General features: G+C 50.3%; 2 protein-coding genes and 1 pseudogene across 2 annotated transcripts in view; 2 read left to right on the top strand and 1 right to left on the bottom strand.

The window, feature by feature from the left end:
* ft (cadherin-related tumor suppressor fat) overlaps positions 1-5,140 on the top strand; it is a 103,462-nt gene extending 98,322 nt beyond the window's left edge. The window contains exons 19-20 of the mRNA XM_089581999.1: positions 556-829; positions 2,209-5,140. Coding sequence (XP_089438125.1) covers positions 556-829; positions 2,209-3,893 — 1,959 coding nt within the window. The 3' untranslated portion in view covers positions 3,894-5,140. The remainder of the gene's footprint in view (positions 1-555; positions 830-2,208) is intronic.
* A 6,725-nt stretch (positions 5,141-11,865) lies between these two features.
* LOC149372342 (chitinase-3-like protein 2) lies at positions 11,866-17,064 on the bottom strand. Its single transcript, XM_089566805.1, has one exon. The coding sequence runs from the start codon at positions 14,038-14,040 to the stop codon at positions 12,643-12,645; it is 1,398 nt and encodes a 465-aa protein (XP_089422931.1). The 5' UTR covers positions 14,041-17,064; the 3' UTR covers positions 11,866-12,642.
* Positions 14,294-18,116, top strand: LOC149372341 (uncharacterized; annotated as a pseudogene).
* Positions 18,117-19,647: the final 1,531 nt, after the last annotated feature.

Here is a 19,647-nt window from a genome sequence, read left to right as displayed (position 1 = left end):
CCATTGGATTGCGACCGTCGTGGCCGGGATCGAACCCACATCTTTCGGGTCAGCAGCCGAGCACCATAACCACTGAGCCATCGTGGTGGCCACCAGAAAGGTTTACGTGTGGTGCGGACGTAAAAGTGAAAATGCCACACTTAATTTTTTTCCTTCTCCAAATGAGGACGGGAGCATATTAATGCGGACTTCATCAAAATGAAGACAAAAGAGACGCAATACAGTGGTGCTCAATTGGCCGATGATTGCATTTAAATGTGCAGCACATGATACGGCCCTGTATCCTCTATCACACTATTACTGCCCACAGCAAAATGAAGCATTTCTTTCTAAGGAAGAAGGGATAGTGTGCTATGTTTCAAGTAGAATCTTGTGGGAACATTTAACTCATCGAGCTGAAATTGAGGGTGTGATCTGTGCCTTTTAATTTGTGCCTAACTTAAAAGCAAGGGCATAGGGGTTCCTTGGCAGTTAGCAGAGTTTCCTCGAGGCTGCAAGGTTTCAGGGCATCTGGATGAGGACACCGACTAACCTGCGCTATATGCTAATTTACAGCTCGTGGATGGCCATCTGGAGTACACCTCTCAGACAAAACAGCAGGAGCCTGTGAGGTGGCGTCATCCAAGGCGCATTTCTGATGGAAACTGGCAAGACATTACTCTCAGCCGCAAGTTGGAACCCAGTGGCACCATCACTCTTGCTGTTGGGGAGGCAGAACATCAGATCCCATCTGAAAACACCCTGCATGACTTCCTGGACCCTTTCCTCAGTTCCTTCACAATTGGTGGACACTGGGACTTGAACTCCGTGGCTCAGGAGAATTCTGCAGGTAATGATATTGCTCTCACTCGGAAGGGTGCATGAACTTTTCTGTTCTTTTTTCACCTTGATGAGCACAAATGGAGAGATGACACGTGGGAAGTGCTAGAGAGTTGGAAAAAAAATAAGTGTTGTAGGAAGCACCTCACTTAAAAGAATTTTTTTTTGCAACATAAGATTTTTTTTCTTTTGTTTAAAGTGTGCCAAGGTTTCCAAATAGTATTGGATTACACACTAGACAGAAATACAAAAGTAAACTACATTTATCAACTCATTTGACATGTTTATTCATTTTTTTCCTTTATCAGTGAGGGTGTCGGAGTTCTCTGTACTGCCTTACTGTTGCATTTGGCACATTAAAGCACTTCACACGATTTAGGCTCCTTTGTCAATTTTTTTAAATTGTCAGAATTCATTGCACATTCAAAATGAACTGCAATTTATTAATGTAACCTATTTTGAGCCTTCTCTACATATGTGCTCTTGTAGGTCATGAGGGAAAACAATGTCAGAGTACATATCTTAATGGCTTGTAGCAATCATGTTTAATTAGAGATGGGGACTTCTTAGCTTAAAAAAGTTTTTAATGGCGTGCTATGCATTCATGTTTGAACAGCCTGTACTATTCCATCTGAATACCCAAATTGCCGGTACAATGCGAGATTAATCAGGAGAGCAGACAAGGAGACAGCTGATGCTGTAGAACAGTACAAATAGTAGTACTATTAGAAGGGATTGAAAGAATATGTGCTTGTTTGCTACTCATAGTATGCTGTGTTTAATGAATGAAGCAACCTAGTGAAGAAAATGAAAGAACATGCAACACACTCAAAATCAATTGCAATTGTGGCACTTGCAGTTGGTTCCAGTTGTGGTTTCCAAAGTTTTTTTTGACTGCGATGCAGTAGGTTTAGCACTAATCATACAACCACATCCATTCTGCTTTCTTTATTATTCCTTTTGTCTAGTCATGAACACTCCAGAAGGAGAGAGGACAGCAATTCAGATGATTTGAACGTAGTGCAGATTGCATTCTGGTATGCACACTTGTGACAAGTACTGCAAGGCTGTTAATTCATTACTACGAATGGGTGTTTTAGCCAATAGGGTGCGTAGTGGGTGCAACTTTCTCATGTTGTTAACGCTAAATGACTTGCATTAATATTTTGTTCTTTGACAGCTTTACCTTTATTGCCCTCCCAAAAAATTCCTCAAAATCGAAGGGAAACTTTACTGCATAACTTGATGTTATATGGTGTCGTAGTTGCAAATGATACCTGAAACGATCATTCATCAATGCATTTCAAGCAAAGGGAGGGCTTGAAATTCAGAATTCCCCCACATGATTACTGGCTTACAACAAAATGTATTTATACCCTTCTTGTGTAGGGTCCTTTCAAGGCTGCATTCAGCAGATTGCTGTCAATGGTGAGCTCCAGTCTCTCAACGCAAGTCACAACTACTTCCACCTGGTGGTTAGGGGCACTGTGGGACGCAGCTGCAACCAGGAAGCTCTTGGTCTCGATGTGGCGGCCGATCCTCTTGGTGTGGGCATCATTCTCGTGATTGCTTTCTTCGTGGTGCTCATTCTGGTCATCCTTGTCAGCTTGCTTGTGTTCCGCCGGTGCAAGCTCAAGCGTCCGAAGGCAGCGACCAGCAGCACCCAAGCCAAGTCAAATGGCTGCAGTGTTATCAACCAGCTCACTGACACCACTCGGGCGCCCGCACACCAAGAGCCCAACTATACGGAACCAGCCACACCATCTGCACCGGAGGATCATCCACGCAGTACACCATCAGCACCAGAGCTGGTATTGCCCAAGAGGACCAGGGAGAGGGAAGGCAGTGCTGACATGCAGCAGGTTCGTGCTCCACAGAGACCCGACATCATAGAACGAGAAGTTCTACATGCATCATCACCACTCGTGGCACCACGCTGCCCAGAACAGCCGGCCTACAGCTCAGCTGAACCAGAGCATTACGACCTAGAAAATGCGAGCAGCATTGCGCCGTCGGACATCGATGTTGTGTACCATTACAGAGTGTTCCGAGATGGAAGCCAGCTGCGCAAACTGCACAAGGGCGTGCACAAGCACCCTGGCACGCACAGACACAGCCCAGCCAGCCCCAAGGCGCGCCACAGCCCAAGGCAGCAGCTTCTCTTGCGACCAGCGGCTCGTGACAGTCCATCTGCCTTGAAGATGCACAGCACACCCCTCGCCAGGCTCAGCCCATCCAGTGAGCTGTCTCGCCAAACACCACGCATCTTGACTCTCCAGGACATAAGTGGAAAACCTCTTCAGACAGCTCTCTTGGCAAGCGCTCATCCAGGTGGTGGGTCCAAGCCTTTTAAAGACCCACTGACAAACTCTGAACGCAGTCTCAACAGTCCTGTGAGCCAGCTGAGTCGAAGCACAGGAAGTCTTCCTTCAGCCAAACTCAAGCAGGCCTGTGCTCCGGCTGCTGAAAGCCACTGCAGTCAGCCGCTTGCAGGGCTGGGCCTAACAGCTGAGGAGATTGAGTGCCTCAATGCAAGGCCACGTAACTCCAGCCTGGTGAGCACTCTGGATGCAGTCTCTTCTTCTGGAAGTGAAGGTACCAAGGACAAGCTGTCTCAGCTGCTAGAAGACCGACCAACCACAACCACCCTGCTTGATGCTGCTGCAGTTCACGACTCCTCGAGTGATGAAAGTGGCAACGACTCTTTCACCTGTTCAGAGTTTGAATATGACAACGGATACGACAAAGCCCACCACCGCGACTTTGGCCCGGGCAATATGATCTTCTCCAAGCTGGCTGAGGAGGACAATGAAAATGATGAAGACCCGTCCAAGACATATGATGGTTTTGACTCTTTCAGAGGCTCACTAAGCACCTTAGTGGCCTCGGACGATGACCTTTCACACCTCTCATACAAACCCCCCAGTGGTGCAGTGCTTGGTTGGGACTGCTTGCTCAATTGGGGACCGAACTTTGAAAATTTAGTGGGTGTGTTTAAGGACATTGCTGACTTGCCGGACACAGTCAGCCCACTCACGCCTGGGCATCCCAAGCCCAATGAGGAGTACGTCTGAGCTTGCCTCTATGAATACTCAGAGGAGCCTGCTGGGTTAAAAGCATTCAGATGCCAAAAGAAAAGAGTCAGGAGGTGTACTGCTGTCAGGAAAGTGGCTTCTATGAAGGCTAAAATTGAAAGCAATTGGTCGCGAGTCCAGCGTTATCGGCTACGTTAATGTTATCAGTACATGGATAAAATTTTGTACCTTCCCTAAAACAATGTGATAAGCAGCTTTTCATGCATTTGGCTGAAAACCTTTGCTAATGGAATTGGTAAATTCGCAATGAAAAAGAAATGCATTCTGAAAGTTTTTTTTTAGATTACTTTGCATGGTCTTCTAGCTGCTGTTTGCTGCTTTTGTGTAGGATAGTTCATGCAAATCCACTGATGCATTGTAAGTGCAGATGTTTTGATATGCCAGATTGAGGAGAATTTAGACACTGGCATAATGGAACAAGTGTTATTGCTTGCTTCATGTTTGAGAACAGTGTTGTGTATGATATAAGGCAATAATTGCTTTGCCTTTGACCCAGCAGGTCTTCAGTGCTACACTGGTGCACTCTCCAAAACCTAGTCACACTGAATGCGCGCAGAAAGAGGAAATGTCCACAATGCCATTGAGATACGTAGGTGGCTCAGCACTTGTAAAGGAGTTGCTGGTCACGGTTATTCTTGGCGCATGGGCCAAAGCATAACTGCCATTTCCTAATTTATTGGGCCAGTTCTTTTTTTTGGACAATGAATGTCCAATCATTTGTGAACTAACGACACATACCTCATATCAAGCTTTGATTCAACTTTTGTCCAGTGTTGTTTTTTGTCTTTTGTGTTCCTGTTTTCAGAGCCTCCTTTTTGCCATGTTATTTTTTTTCTTTTGTGTGCACCTTCGGCAGTGGTTGTTTTGGAGCATATTTTGTTGCAGGTTCACATATGCTTTCAAAGCCAACTGCAGCTCTCAGATGAAAAACCATGGCTGACGATTTGCAGCACTAAGTGATCAGGTACGTGTTTTCCATAGCCCCGAGCCATATTCCGCTAGCCTCTAGTCTTAAAACAAAATGCCTCTACATTCTGCAATGGCAAACAGACCCACCTTATGAAGTGCTGCAAAGGCAGAAACATTCACATCTGACCAATCATTTAGGACAGCTTTCAGTCTACCTGTAAACATTCTCATTTGACCTCTTTACCATGTGCCATGTTTTCTTCTCTTTTTATAGCAAAATCAACAAAAAATGAATAAAATGGCTTGTTGCTCATGAACTATGCCATGTTTTCTGATGGGCTTTTTGAAAAACAAGTTTACCTTCCTGGGGAACTACAAATAAAGCACACAGTGAGCCTCACAAAATGCATGTTTTAAAGGGCTTCAATAAAGCAAGAATGAAGCTGAATTCGGTCATTCTGTTAGCTTTTCCGTGGAGCAGTAAGGAGCATTTTCGTATCAAAGTATTTATCGATTTAAACTTAATTAAGCAACAGTTAGTTTGTGGAGGTATATAAAAGAACCCGGTGATGGTTACTACATCTGAGTGAGAAACGCGACATTCTGCTACAGCACTTGACAGTGATGAACACAATGCAAGCACTAGTTCGCTGTCTACATTCCCTCCCATCCTCATCTTAGCTCTAGCGTGATATATACTGTGGATACGTGCACCCCTCTGGCATTGGAACCTCCAGCAATTTACAATGCCATTGCTCACCTTCCGCTTGTTCCCATAATCACTGCGCGTTAAAGAACCCCAGGTGGTCGAATTTCTGGAGCCCTTCACTACGGCACCCCTCAAAGCCCGAGTTGCTTGGGGACATTTAATACCCCCCCATAAACCAATAAATACATAGTTCACCTGCACACCGACTACCTTGCCGCCCTTAAACAACTTAAGGCTGTTTGTCGCGCATTCCAAATAGCACAATTCATTCATCAGCTATGCATAAAGTGCCCATGTCCTGTGTGCATATATTTAGGGCTTGCGGCGATGCTCACGATCAGCATAGTGACAGATCTTGACACACAAGACTGCCCGCCACCTTCCCCCTTCCCCAGATCCATTCCTGTTCTATGCATCCGAATCGGAGCGTATCCGTGCGCCAGATTTGGGCATGGGTAGCAGGGGAGCTCTGACCCCTTCTGTATGCCATCGGTGGCGTGACAGCAGCTGACAGACAAGCGCTTTCAATGTGGAGCTTCACCGGACCTGTGTGATGTGCGGAACTTGCTGTAGACGTGCCCCAGGAGGCTATTCACTCGGGCTGCACTACCAGACGGCGCGAGCATCACATGGCCAGCGCGCCATGTTGGTGGTCATTTTACAGCAGCTTGCACATTGTCAAATACAACATGAGGTATCCAGCTTATAGGAGGTATGCACTCAAGCCACAGTGGTAGCCATTTTGGCATCCATGCAGCATGGCGAAAGGCTACGGGGCGTGTATAATTGGACTATCTCCCTTCCCCCTCTCCTCTAGCCTGCACTGCAATTGCAGCTCGGCGTTTGACACCAAAACGGCGCCCGTGGCTTGTGAATACCTCCGTAGTGATCCGCAATGTATCTGCCCGCTGTTGAATGTGTCAACGTCCACTTTTCTTTGTGGCACACTTTGTGTGCAAAAATCAGAATTCTGCCCCGTGATATAACCGAGCTGCCTGTTCAGTGTTCCAGTTAGGCGGCCCCATGCCACAACTCTGCAGCAAAACTGGCCACCTGCACAGCACGCAAGAATGTGCACGACTTGCAGCTTTCCATATCAGTTGATAACTGTCTGCTCCTCATGCAGGGCACATCGTGGATAAACAAACACTGGCATGCGCACGCAGCGCGAATGGTGAGAATGTTTTCTTTTTTTTTTCAATTTTGATTGTAGAACGTAGTGCAGCTGCAAATGCGCAAGACCTGGTATCCAGGCCGTGCCGCAGCAACGCGATGTCCAGCGATTCCGCTAGATCCAGTAGTAAAACGTCACCAGCAGCAGATAGAGATGCCAATCTAGCTAAGCGAACACACTCGTCGCTCTCCAAAAACGGAACTGACGTCGACACCGAGCACGGCTCTTGGGATCGCCTGCTTATCAAGGAGCCCCCTCTCAGATTCTTACCCTTCAATATTTTGGCCTGTCGGCAAACTTAAGCCACGCTTCGTATGCCGGAACCACCGTATTCCTCCGGATGGGCGTTTTCACAAAGTGGAACCTTTTCAGCGCGCCCGCTCGTTTCTCTTTCACGCAGTGCATCAAGTATCCACTCAGTCACACGGTTTTACGGGCGGGACAGAAATTATCTGCGGCAAGAAGCGAAATACACTCACATTTCACAGATCAACAGCGAGTTAAATGCTGCGGCTGGCTGCAGGGGCCGCATGTGCGACCGTCAACATGGCGAATGCCGCGCCATGCCGCGCCGGCCGCTAACGCCCCTTGCGGATGACGTCACGTGAGTACCTCTGTGCGAAAGCGCTTGTGCGGTTGGGCCTCCTGCGGCGGAACCGCAACCTTGATGTGAATACGAAAAGTGGTCCACACGGGTAACGCAGCGCAGAGGTTGCGTGTAGCGCGTAACCTTTGTCTCGCAGTAAGTTTGACAATTGTTCTTACATGGTTCATCCGCGCATGATGCAAACCCGTAATCATCTGCGCCGAGATTGAGGAACCGCCGGGTTTCCGCGAAGGGCGGTTGTGGCGCCATCAAAGGACCCGCGCATTTAGCAGCGCTCGGCTTGGCGCCTTTTGCGTTGTGGCGCTTTCCTCTGCAGACAAGAGATGGCGTCAGCGCTGCAACCCGGCGCTGGCGGCTTTTGGTTCCTCGTTCTCGGTGCAGATGATTACGGGTTTGCATCTTGTGCGGCTGAACCACGTAAATACCGTCGTTAAACTTGCTACGAGACAAAAGTTAGCAGAACACGCAAGCTCTGTGCGCAGTTTCACATCAAACGAGCCAGCGGATCATTTCTTCATGGTAATATATATACATATATGCGAAATTTAGAAACGCTCAATTTAGGTAAACATTTATTGCGAGTCGACTGTACAGGTGTTCGAACACCTGTACAGATGAAGACCCCTTAAAGGGACACTGAGGAGAAATTGAAGCTGGCTTGTATCGACAGAATAACAGCTCCTGATTACAAAAACGCCACTCATACTGACAACAAAGCTCTTGTAACGTAGAAAAGAGCAAGAACCAAAATACAGGTATCGCCGCCACAGGCCAAACTCTCCAAGTACAAGCGTGATGACGTCATAGGCCAAAACAATGTTGCTAGAACCAATGGTTCTAGAAACACTAGAACATGAGAATCAACGGATCACCGAGGCGCAGCCAATGCATGCGCAAATCTCCTTGACGCCGCCAGATGGCGCCACGTATCCGGCAGCTACACGCGCGCCTGCAGCATCGGGACCAATCAGTGCCTGCTCACCGGCAGTAGGCGGGCTCCCGGTATTCCGCTAGCGGTAACAAGGTACACGGTATGCTAAAGGTGTCTATTTGCTAGAACTTCGTTGACGACTTCGAGAACGGGATCCATCGTAACGCTGGCAAAACACCGGTGCAAACGTAAACGAAGCGACGGTAGCGACGGCCGCAATAGCCGACAATGCCTTCAACGTGCGGCCGGCGGTAGCTTTGTTTTCGGCTGCTGCCAGGCCGCACTGCTGGCCGTCAGAAATCACGGAGTCTGCGTTACGTCATGTGCACATCATGTTTTACGTCACTTAGTTCTGTGTCGTCATAGGAGAATCCCAAGTTTGAATCAGAGCGGCGGGAAAACTTTTTCAACTTCGAATCCAAATTTCTTAGAAATAAATGTATCTTTCACTGCCGGCCAAGTGGCAACAAAGTCATGAAACGCCAAACTATCGGATTTTGCTGTAAAAAAAAATATTGATAGAGCTCTCCTCACTGTCCCTTTAAGAAGAGAAGCAAGGGCCGTGTAACTCCTGTCTTGAAAGAGAACAGGCTCTGTCCGAAACGTCGACTCGCAATAAATGTTTACCTAAATGAAGCGTTTCTCAATTTCGCATATATATATATATAGCGAAGTATACGCTTCGTTAAAAGACTAAAAGACACATATTTATTCGACTCGACGTTTCGATCGGAAGACCGATCTATATATATATATGCACAATAAAGATGCACAATTCTGTGCATATATATATACGGTGGTCGCAGCTGGCAAAGGACAGCTTCTGCCCTGCAGTGGGCGTAGTCAGGCTGATGATGATGACGATGATGGGACACCCGCCGCGGTGGCGCAGAGGTTACGGCGCTCGACTGCTGACCCGAAAGACGCCGTTTCGATCCCGGCTGCGGCGGCTGAATTTCGATGGAGGCGAAATTCTAGAGGCCCGTCTACTGTGCGATGTCAGTGCACGTTAAAGATCCCCAGGTGGTCGAAATTTCCAGAGCCCTTCACTACGGCGTCCCTCATAGCCTGAGTTGCTTTGGGACGTTAAACCCCAATCAATCAGTCAATCAATTAATCGATGATGATGGGACAGGTTGGTGAGACTCGAGAACCGCAGCGTGTACCTTCACTGACTCGGGATAGGGGTGGACGCGACTACGCGTGTGTTGCGGGTCGTCTCACATTACGCTAACTCAGGTGGCTGCGATGCACTAGGCGAGTGGAAGTAACGTAATCGGACAAGACACGCGAATGACCACCAGCGATGAATTCAAGAACAGTGCAAAACGGTCCGCTTCTTCTAGGCTCCTTGTCGTGTCGTCACTCCTCCTGAAAATCTCGCGCTTCCTCGATCTCCACTCCGAGCAAATAAATTTCGGCCCCCACATCACGTCCCGCAGCCCGACGGGTGGACGGCCATACGTGACCCGTCGGTCGGGCCGCGACGCTTGGAAAGCTCAACGAGAACCGCGCTCTTTCCCGCCTCACCCCGACTGGACGTGGTCTGCGGGAATCGTAAGGAATAGCAAAAGTTTCGCCGCCGCGAACCCTTCGTGTTTGTTTTGGCGCTCTGAAATTTTCTAATGACATGTGTCGCCGCGGTTTCAGTTGTTTAAAACTTATTTTTGCCTGCTAAATAGGTTAATATGAAGTAAAAACCCCATTGCTTCATGCGAACTGCAGATGTATTCCCGCATCATGTGCAGTTCTTATTTACACCCCTGGATTAAGTCAGTAGGAGCCCTATTACATATGTTTACGTGTGTAATACTTGAATAATACTTGTGTAATACTTGTAGCCCTGTTTTTGATCTATGTATTGTTTCTTTTTCACTGTCCCACCCCCTCTGCAATGCGGAAGCCCTGAGGGTAAAATAAATGAAATGAAACTGAAGAAACACCTCCATCTAGAAAATGTCTTTAGCGTTCAAGTAACTGAGTTTCATCACAATATTGCGCCAAGTTATGCAGCACCTTCAGGTTGATGACTTATATATAAGCTAATGGACTTGATATCTTTAAGATGGGGAAGCGAATGTAGTGCCTAATTAAAAATGCTCGATTGTGAATTTCCCTCTCGCGGGGCAAGGGCGTCCGCAGAACTCTTTCCAGGGTGGGGGGGGCACCCGATGTCCGGAGATGGGGGAGGTGGTAGATTTGCAGTTGTTTTCTACTAGGGCATAAATAATATCCGTAATTCCAGAGGGGGGGGGGGGGGGGGGGCGGCAACCGCCCCCATTCTGGACGCCCATGTAGCGGGGTGCACGCGAGTTTTGTGAGCAAGTCTTCGTGAGCGCATCGTCCGTGCGGCGCTGAAGTGCAGTGCTTCAAGGTGTTTCGTTTGTTCGAACAATTTCTAAAATGCAGCAAAAAAAAAAAGATGGCAATGAAACGCGAAGTTCATTGGCAGCTTATGCGCAGCTGGAATGCGCACTGAGGTAGACATTCGGAAGCACCTCTTGGAGCCCAGAGTAGCAAGCAAATGTTAATGCCGGGAGGTCGTTGCAGACCGCAAATGAACATTCAAGAGCACTCCCCCAGCATTGCAATCCTTCGGCGTTCACTTGCTTCAGTGTTTACGGCGTTCAGATGCTATAGGCACATGGGCGCGGGATTAATTCTCGGTCACGGTTGCTGTGTTTCGATGACGGCAGATTGTATAACACGTCTGTGGTCTGAGCGACGTCAGTGGGCATGGTGGTGACATCGCCATTTTGGCTCACCCTACTAAAGGAAGCAGGATCGAGGCGCCCTATGTCAGTGTAGGCTAAAAACCCCAGGTGGTCAAAATTAATCCAGAGTCCTGCACTACGGCATCTATTTCCCTCTATCTTCTTTCACTCTTCCTTCCCTCCCTTCTCTCATGGCACGCTTGAAGCGTTGTCACTGCGCCTTTAATTTGCTGAAAACAAATTATTTCACAGCGTAGTTGATTGGATTCAGGTGTTCATCGAGAGGACAGTTACTGCGTCTTTCTCTCCTCCCAAACATTTTTTTTTTGCATCGCAGCTATGCCCCGTTCGTAGGTTTTGCTTACTCGCAGTCCTTTTATTTCCGCTGGATGCAGCTCAGCAGATGACGCGGCTGGCAAAAATAATTCCCTTTTTGTTTAATTAGATAACCACGTACTACTGCTTCTGGCAGGAATGGCGATGTTGTAATCAAGGAGATTTTTTATGAAAACATTCTTGGTCACAGTGTAACCGTTAGAGCTTGAGGAGGTAAGTAGAGGGGTAAGGCAGGAGCACCGCGGGCAGCAAGAGGGCAGAAGCCGAGAAGTTTGAAAGATGTGGCACAAGGGTGGACACGGTTTCGGTTGGACAGCAAATATTCCTGGCATCCGGACCTACCACATGTCCGAATGCCACGGTATATATGTCAATGGTATATAAAGTGTTTATATACCCTTCCAAATTGGTGCACTTACGGCGTGACCGCGCTGAACTAGAACAAACGACGATCAACGTTGATTGTGCATCTTGGAGCACGGCAATTATTGCTAATTGACGATAGATCTATCTGTCGTGTCCGGTCGCTGTGTCCGGTCGCTGTGTTGAATGCAGCGAAAGACGCACACGGTACTTTTAGACTTCGTTTATTTAAAGCTGATGAGGGTGCGACCAGCGTCGACCGAGGCAGGAGCCGAACTGGCCGCCCGAAGAAAGGAGGGAGCTGAGAAGCGTCCACGGGAGGGAGTGGCTTCCCAGAACAGGAGGAGGGTGCGGGGGCGCACCGTGGGGGGGCATCTGGTGACAGCGTGCGACGAGGGGCAAGTGTCGTTAGGAGGAGGATTGAGTGGTCGTTAGGAGGAGGATGCGAACTGTCGTTAGGAGGAGGACGCGGGGGCGCACACACACAAAAGCAACAAGGGGACACAACACTATCTATAATACGATTAGCGCTGAAAAGAAATGGCGTACTTACATTGCAAAGGCGCGTCGACGCGAATATGAAAAGGCCCTGAAGCGTGACGTGCACAACCCCGACTGCGCGCGGGACGTTTGAATTTTAGCCGCCGGTGCTTTTTCAGCGTAACTGCACCGTTCGGTGGGGCACCAAGTTACTTTCATTTACGACCGCGGGGGCCTAGTTGCCAGATTTAAGTCTGAAGGAACTCACTGCGTACGGTGCGCTCCTGAAACATTTCATGCACTGCCACACTGTTTTACAGTGGCATTACATGCTCGCTGCACATCGAGACAAATCAGTTTCGCAAGGGCATACGTTTAATGCGTTCGTTGCGCATTTGAGAAGGCGTGGCAGTCTCAGAAGGAAAGCTAAGCGAAAAGAACAAGGGAAACCTGAAATACTGGCTTTTTATATTCCTTCAGTAGCAGATTTCCCCGCTCCTTCACCTCAGCTGTGCACCAGGTCGTGAACCTCGCGTAGAAGCGGCCACGTAGGCCCCAGGTCCCCCGCGAAGTCATCCATGGGCAAGTCCCACACCGCAAGGCCCGCGGTCTTGTGCACCAAGGACCGCTTGGAGCGCAGGCTGGCGCGGTCCTCGAATCCAATCCACTGGTCTTTCCAATGGGCCACGGAGCAGCGAGAGAAGCCGTGGGTCTCACGGCTCCAGGACGAAGCGTTACGCTTCAGCACCTCCGTCACTTCGTAGTAGCTCACCAGACCAGAGGTGTTGGTGTAACGGAAGGGAAGCCCGGGACCGGAGGCAGTCATCCCGACGCGGACACTTTTCATCCAGGGACGCTTCAGGGTGAAAGTGGCCCCGGCGAGTGAGACGCTCAGCATCGTCTTGACGAGCTTGTGTTCCGTTACCATGGACAGTTCGTTCAGCACCGACGTAAGCCCCAGTTGGCCGTTGTGCCGAGCCCTGAAGGCGGCCCGCATCGGGCTCTGGCACGTGGTGACCGGGAAAGAAATAGGGTCTACGGTCTGGTGGGTGTCCACGACAACAAAAGGCAGCCGTGTGTACAGTGCGTGAACGTAGTAGCCGTCGCGCCGCCTTGCCGTCTCCCATGGCACGACGACGCTTACGTGGAGTGCTTCTTGTCGGAAGACCAGGCGCATGGTGTTCACGAAGGTGCTGTAGCTGGACCGATCTTCCAGGGTCGGGTACTTCCAGTAAAGAACCAGGCCAGCGAGCCCCATGCGTCGCGACCAGGCTGCGGCGTTATGGACGAACTCGAGGCGCGACTTCCTGTCAAGCATTAGGGCGTGAAAGTCGGGCGAGTCCGAGGCTTCACCGCCGACGCAGGCCCATACGGCCGTAGGAAGTGAGACCATCCGGCTCAATGTCTCGTTGTCTTCTGCGGGCTTCTTGAAACGTAGGTTGTTCTTTTCCACGTTGATTCCTACAGAGACGAAGACCAGTGCGTCGCAAAGAATGGCCGACGCATTGTCCACCTCAAACTGATGAGGAGAGCCGGACGCGATGCTGTAGTTTACAAAGCAGACGACCGTCCGGCTCGCGTCCTCGCCGAATTGCTGCTGCATTGAGATCTGGACGCCGGACATGATACCGTCGTGCCGCTGTCCGCTGACCGAGCGTTTAGTGACAGCTCTCAGCGGTTCGTCACCGTCGTTGATGGACGTCCAGAAGTGCTCGAACACGGCTGCGACAACGGCGGCACACGCTCCAGACACGGTGAGCACCCCGACGATGAGCAAAGCCAACAGGCAGAGGTTATGGTTGTGCACGACGTAGCGCAGAAACGACTCATCTTGGTCCGCCCGCCGCCGGGACGACCTTCGGCTGCCCTGAGGAGCGGTCGTGTCGCTGTTGGTGTTATCCATGACTCGGTTGTAAACGCAGCTCGGTTCGGACAGCAGGCAGAAGACGGACTTGTCGGTAGCTTTTTCTACGCCGAGACACGCGACCTCTGAAGGACAGGTTCGCAGTGGGGATGAGCTTCGTCCGAATCACGGCGCGGGTGGCGGAGCTTTTTCTCACGAGGTGTCAATGGCTTCTCGCTCGTCGCGAGCTCTCGAACTAACGTATCCGTAATCTTCCTCTTTCACGGGTAGCTTTAAATGTTTGCGAACGAGCTGCGCGTGATGGCCGGGCATGCGCGTGGACTTCCAGCGGGCGCGAGGAGAGGACGTGCAGGCGGCACCTTTTGCTAGGTTGGACGAAGTAGCATCAGTAAGAGGATTCAGTCTGCGCCAACTGTTAAGAAGTCATGGGCCAAGTGGAGTCCGCTGAGGAGGCGGTCATGGATGGAAACGCCGCTGAAGCAGGCGTCGCAGCCCCGACAGGAGCAGACGACGCTTCAGAGACCCCCGACACATCCGTCCAAGAGACTGCGCTCGCCGCATCGCCCAAGTCGCTCTCAGGCCGGGCGGGTCGGTCCCCGCCGAAGGTAAGGACGCCTTCTAAGAGTGCTGTCCCTTCGCCCGTTGAGCAGGGTGGCACTGAAGAACGAGCGCAGTCCGCGCCGTGATAGCGGGCAGGTGATGCCCTCACCGGCCGGGCATCGACAGGTGAGCGCCGCTGAGGGCCGATCGATGTACGGGACGCTGCTAAGAAGGTGTTGTGAAGGCTCTGCTGCGCTATATAGATACTGAAACCTGCTGGCGCAGTTCGCAGTCGCCAGAGCACTTATAACAAAAACATAAGTTCAATATGTGTGGCACCGCCACCACCATCTAGGCCTCTCTTCTATCTTCACTTCGCGGACGGTGATCATTGAATTGGCAAGAAATCAAAAGGCGGGCTTGAGTACCTCACCAGAAAGTAGCCAATAGATATACTATTCGCGGAAGTTGCGGACCCGCACTTCCGTACAAAAGCTGAAGTAGACCAACTTCGTGCAGAAGACGGCTTTATGAACCCGCATATGTGCGGAACAGTCTTCCGCATGCTTAATAGCGATTGCTGGAATGCGATTCTCACAGTTCTTGTCGCATAGACGTTAAGCGAGAGTGCTACTGCTTCATTATTGTTGTGTGTGCGTGTCGAGTATTCCTTTCTTGCGCATGCACAGGCGAAGCGAACGGAAGAGACACCAGCGGCCGGAGCTCGTCCGACGAACGAGCGGCGGGACCAGCACCAGGGACGCTCTAGGTCCAGGAGGTCGCAACGTGATCGTGGCGCCTCCAGGTCCCCCACGCCGGTCGCGCTTATGGTGTCAGCTGCGCTGACGCCCTCTAACGTGCGTGCACCTACAGAGGACTTCGCTACAGAGGATGCAGAAGGCTGGCCTTCCGAACCCGAAGTACGTGGCGAATGCCGCGTCCGCTTCTCTATAATCTATATAATTCGTATGTGGCATGCACTTGCGCTGACGCTGTTCAAAGAGACGCTAGACAACTCTATCGAATTGTTGTTCTCAGTACTAAGTATTATGGCTCTTCCTGGATACGTTAACATTTTTCCAGCAAAAAAAAAGTTGGAGGGGACACAAGCTCCTCATTAAGGGTATGACGCGATAGCTTAATGAGTTAATACCCATATATGCAGAATTAGGCATTCTGTAATTGACGTTCATAGATCGCTGCGAGTCCTCATACCACTTCTGGAGCAGTGGTGCATTAAGCCCTGCGCCACTTCCCTGTGCTGGCAGGCGCTGCCACCGGTGGGGTGGGACTTGTGCGACCAAGCTTTCTCTTGCTGAAGAACCTTTCGTGAAGAAGCATTAGTTTTGTTTTTACAGGGTTTAATCCCAAAGAGACTCAGGCTATGGGGGACGCCGTAGTGGAAGTCTCTGGAATTTCGACCACGTGGGGTTCTTTACCATGCACTGGCATTGCACAGTACACAGGCCTCTAGAATGTCGCCTGAATCGAACCCGCGTCTTTCAGGTCAGCAGCCGAGCGCCATAACCACTGAGCCACCGCGGTAGCTAAGCATTTATTTAACTGCCAACGTCCACGGTGGGCAGTTTGCACACAATCCGGTGGGCACGTTGTGATAACGCAACAAGATTACGCGACCAAGCTGGCGCCCCTCCCTATATATTAGGTTGCTTCTCTGTGGATTTTTCGCGGATTTTCCGCTCAGGGTAGAGAACGACCTTATGCGTATGTGGGTATTAACTCATTACGCTATCGCGTCATAGCCTTAAGGTGGAAGTTAAGCGCCTCCAATTTTTTTTTTACGCGTCACCTGACTTCAAGGTATCGGAGTCGTGAGCATAGGGGTGCATATCCGTTTTCCTATCTTATTGCAGACTCTAGCGCATCTCTTGTTACGATCGAGTCAGTAGAATGAGACCAGCTGCAGCTGTATACCTTCTACCAGAAACGTTAGAGTGCAAAGGCATAAAAAGCTTTTGGAGAAAGAAGGGAGGAAAGGATGAAATGCGAGAGTCTGTTTCAGTCGGCACGTTTATGTGCTATGGGCGATTAAACGTACTACGTTGGGCTATAGATTTGCAAGCATATATACCTTTCGTTTTCGCGATTCGTTTAGTTAATGACATTGGAGAGACACTCGCATAAGCCGCAAAGCTCTTGGCTTTGCCTTCTGGTGATGATGTGGAACTTGAATGACCGGACTACTACAGGCTCAAAAAACTTGAGGGGACACTTAGGCTCGGCCTTACGGGTATGAGGCGATAGCCTTAATGGGCCCCTTCAGCGGCCTGGGGTCCTCTTAGCGTGTCACTTAGCAGACACTGGCATTGGTCTTCCTTTCACCATCACATAACGATTAACCTACCCTTAAGAGTACAATGCGATGACACTAGAGATCCCTCCCACGCAAGGACTCCTTCTCTTTCACAGATTCATAGCTCGCGGGGAGTCCTCATACCACTGCTGGTTCAGAGGTGCATTGATTAAGCGATGCGCCACTGGCCTGGCAGATGGCTGTTTCAAACGCAGCCATCGGTGCGGCTTGTGAGACCCACGTTGCTCTTCCCGAGCAACCTCTCGTATCCAATCATTAATTTAGCTGCAACCTGCCACGGTCCTCACTTTGCTCACAACCCGATGGGCAGGTTGTCACTTGGCCTCGGTGGACAGGTTGTGGTGACGGCACAAGGTCACATGACCTGGGTTGCAGGGGTCCCCCTGCTTTTCTGCGATAGCAGGATGCATTTAGAGTTAGTGAAATTTAGAAGCACTGTCTTATACTTGAGTGGTTCTTTAATTCATAACCTAAGTGGTCTAGTTGACGATAATATTTAGGTGGGCTCTCCCCACTAGTCCGGCGCACTGCCTTAGCTTTCACCTATGCACTCGGCTCCTTCGAAATTTCTATTTTACTGATAAAGGCCTTGACGACTTCATGGTGAGCCAGTAAGACAGAGGCGCACCTTGTCTATAGAAAATCAATTCCGAGTGTCATATTGCAGTACGCTTGAAAAAAAGGGATGACGTTCCAGTCTTACGAAGACGGCAGCGGTTCCCAAGACAGGCCTGCGCATATGCGTTGCTCTAGCTAAATGCATATAGTTGCGGCGAAGGCCGCCCAAATGAAGAGGATTAGCGTAATACTTCAATGCGCATAATTCTGAATTTTCACTTAAGTTTCTCACGCCTTTTGTGTTGCCTTTCTTTACCGGCACCAGGGCGAGTCGGCAACGCGAGCCACAATCCTGGCCGCCGGATCGCGCATGCGCAAAGTGGCGTGCGCCGCGATCGTCGCCTGCTGCTTCGCGGCAGTGGTGGCGGCGCTGACGTACGGCACCATCAAGAGCATCGGCCACCAGGGCCGCATCGTCGAGGAATTCGACAACTGGACGATCGCCAGAATAGCGCGATCGGGCGCGCCTGCCGCCAATGCCACGACAGCCACCACCTCGGACGCCGTGGATGCCGCGAACTTCTTTGAGACCGGTGCCAACCTCACTTCCAGCGACAAATCGCAGGCTGGCAGACGACACTAGGCGCGGATGTTGTTTCCCGTGTATAAAATAAAACCGTAGACTTACGAAGACTGCTCTCTTCTCGCTGTAGTTTCAGCAGCTGCTTTTCACGAACAGCGATTTATCGCGCTGTGTACATACATGTGTTACAAAATGCTGGCCGTGATTAGAAATAAACCACCTGACGTTTACCTTTGCGGTATTGCGAATTTCAGCGACAGCGGGAGGAGAGATGCTGATGCCAGTTTGAGTCTTCAGAAACGCTCGGTAAGAGGCATGATATGTGATGCGTTTATGGCACCACAGGCAAGCTCAAGTGAATGTTTTAATTTATTGAGAGCGCTGTAATACAGGCGGATGCAGTGAAAGGTCATCGGGTGTGGGAAACTTTACCTGAACAGCTGTCGCTGTAGAAAATACAGAATCTAAAGCTACCTTGATGATGATAGCGGGAAAGAACAGAATACAGTACCAATGAAGGCAAGAGAAGCGGAGAGAGAAGAGAAAAGCGCTTTATTTGAGAGCGGCACACTAAGCGCACAAAATATCCTAAGCATGGAGCACCAGAGCACGTTGGTCGTCTAGATGGTCCGACGACAGCCAGGTGATGCAGGTAGGAGGTGGGGAAGGGAAGAAGGGATTTCGGAGGGCTACCGGGCACTGAGAGACAGTGCTCCAGATTGGCGTACGGTGGCGGCCAGTTGTGGCAGGAAGGGTCTGATCGCATGCATGAGGTACAGTCGAGCTGGGTTAAGAAGTGTGTTGGTGAGAAGCTTGCGGAGAATGAGTCTGGGTGACGCTGAGTTGAGGGTAGGGTATGGGGAGTTTCTGAAATCACTCACGGAGCTATGTGTAGTGTGCCTTAATGACTTGTTTGTAGTACACAGCCTCGTCACAAGCTGGAGGGTTTTACAACGTGGACACAATAAAGGTGAAAACACTGCTTTTTTCCCTTCTGGATCATTCTTCCTTTGTTGCTGCATGGTAGTGCGGCACATTTAGGCATCTCTAATACGAAAGAACATCCACCACGAGCTGCACGTAGTCCGCCGCCTAGCCTGGATTCAGCGCCTACGTAAAAAGCTCTACACCGACGCAGTGTACACGGTCGTGGCAGCCTACCCGTACGGTGACCCTTTCCGTGATAGCCGCCTTAGACCACAGTTTCAACGCGGTTCTAACGGCCTCTATACGAGCCGAGAGCCCAGTCACAGCAGATGCCATTGCGGTGGTACAGGCTATCAAACATTTTGATAGCATTGGTGCCCCTTGCAACATCTTCACTGACTCTCAGAAAGCCTGCCACGGTTACACTACAGGCCTACCACCCACTCGAGCGACGATCATCTTGGATTCCCACCTCACCGAACATGATCGCATTTACGTGGACCTCGGGCCAAAAGGGCCTCAAGGAGAACGAGAGGGTTAACGCTTTAGCTCGCGATCTTACCAACCGAGCGGAGCTGCCTCCCCCCCCCCCCCCCCCCAATGTCTTCCTACCACACATTTATTCAGAACGCCTTGAGACCCAGCGGCTCGATCACCGGATTTATCCACCACCGCACAGGCACCCCACCGTAGAGGAAGCCTA

The sequence above is a fragment of the Amblyomma mixtum genome, chromosome 1 (assembly GCF_055824585.1).
Source record: "Amblyomma mixtum isolate Tamu chromosome 1, ASM5582458v1, whole genome shotgun sequence".
NCBI lineage: Eukaryota > Metazoa > Arthropoda > Arachnida > Ixodida > Ixodidae > Amblyomma > Amblyomma mixtum.
The sequence above is the reverse complement of the archived record's forward strand: the minus strand, read 5'-3'. Positions and strand labels throughout refer to the sequence as shown.

Bases quoted from the DNA above. Each gene is read 5' to 3' on its own strand.
- LOC149372342 (XM_089566805.1), bottom strand. From the start codon at position 14,040: ATGGATAACACCAACAGCGACACGACCGCTCCTCAGGGCAGCCGAAGG.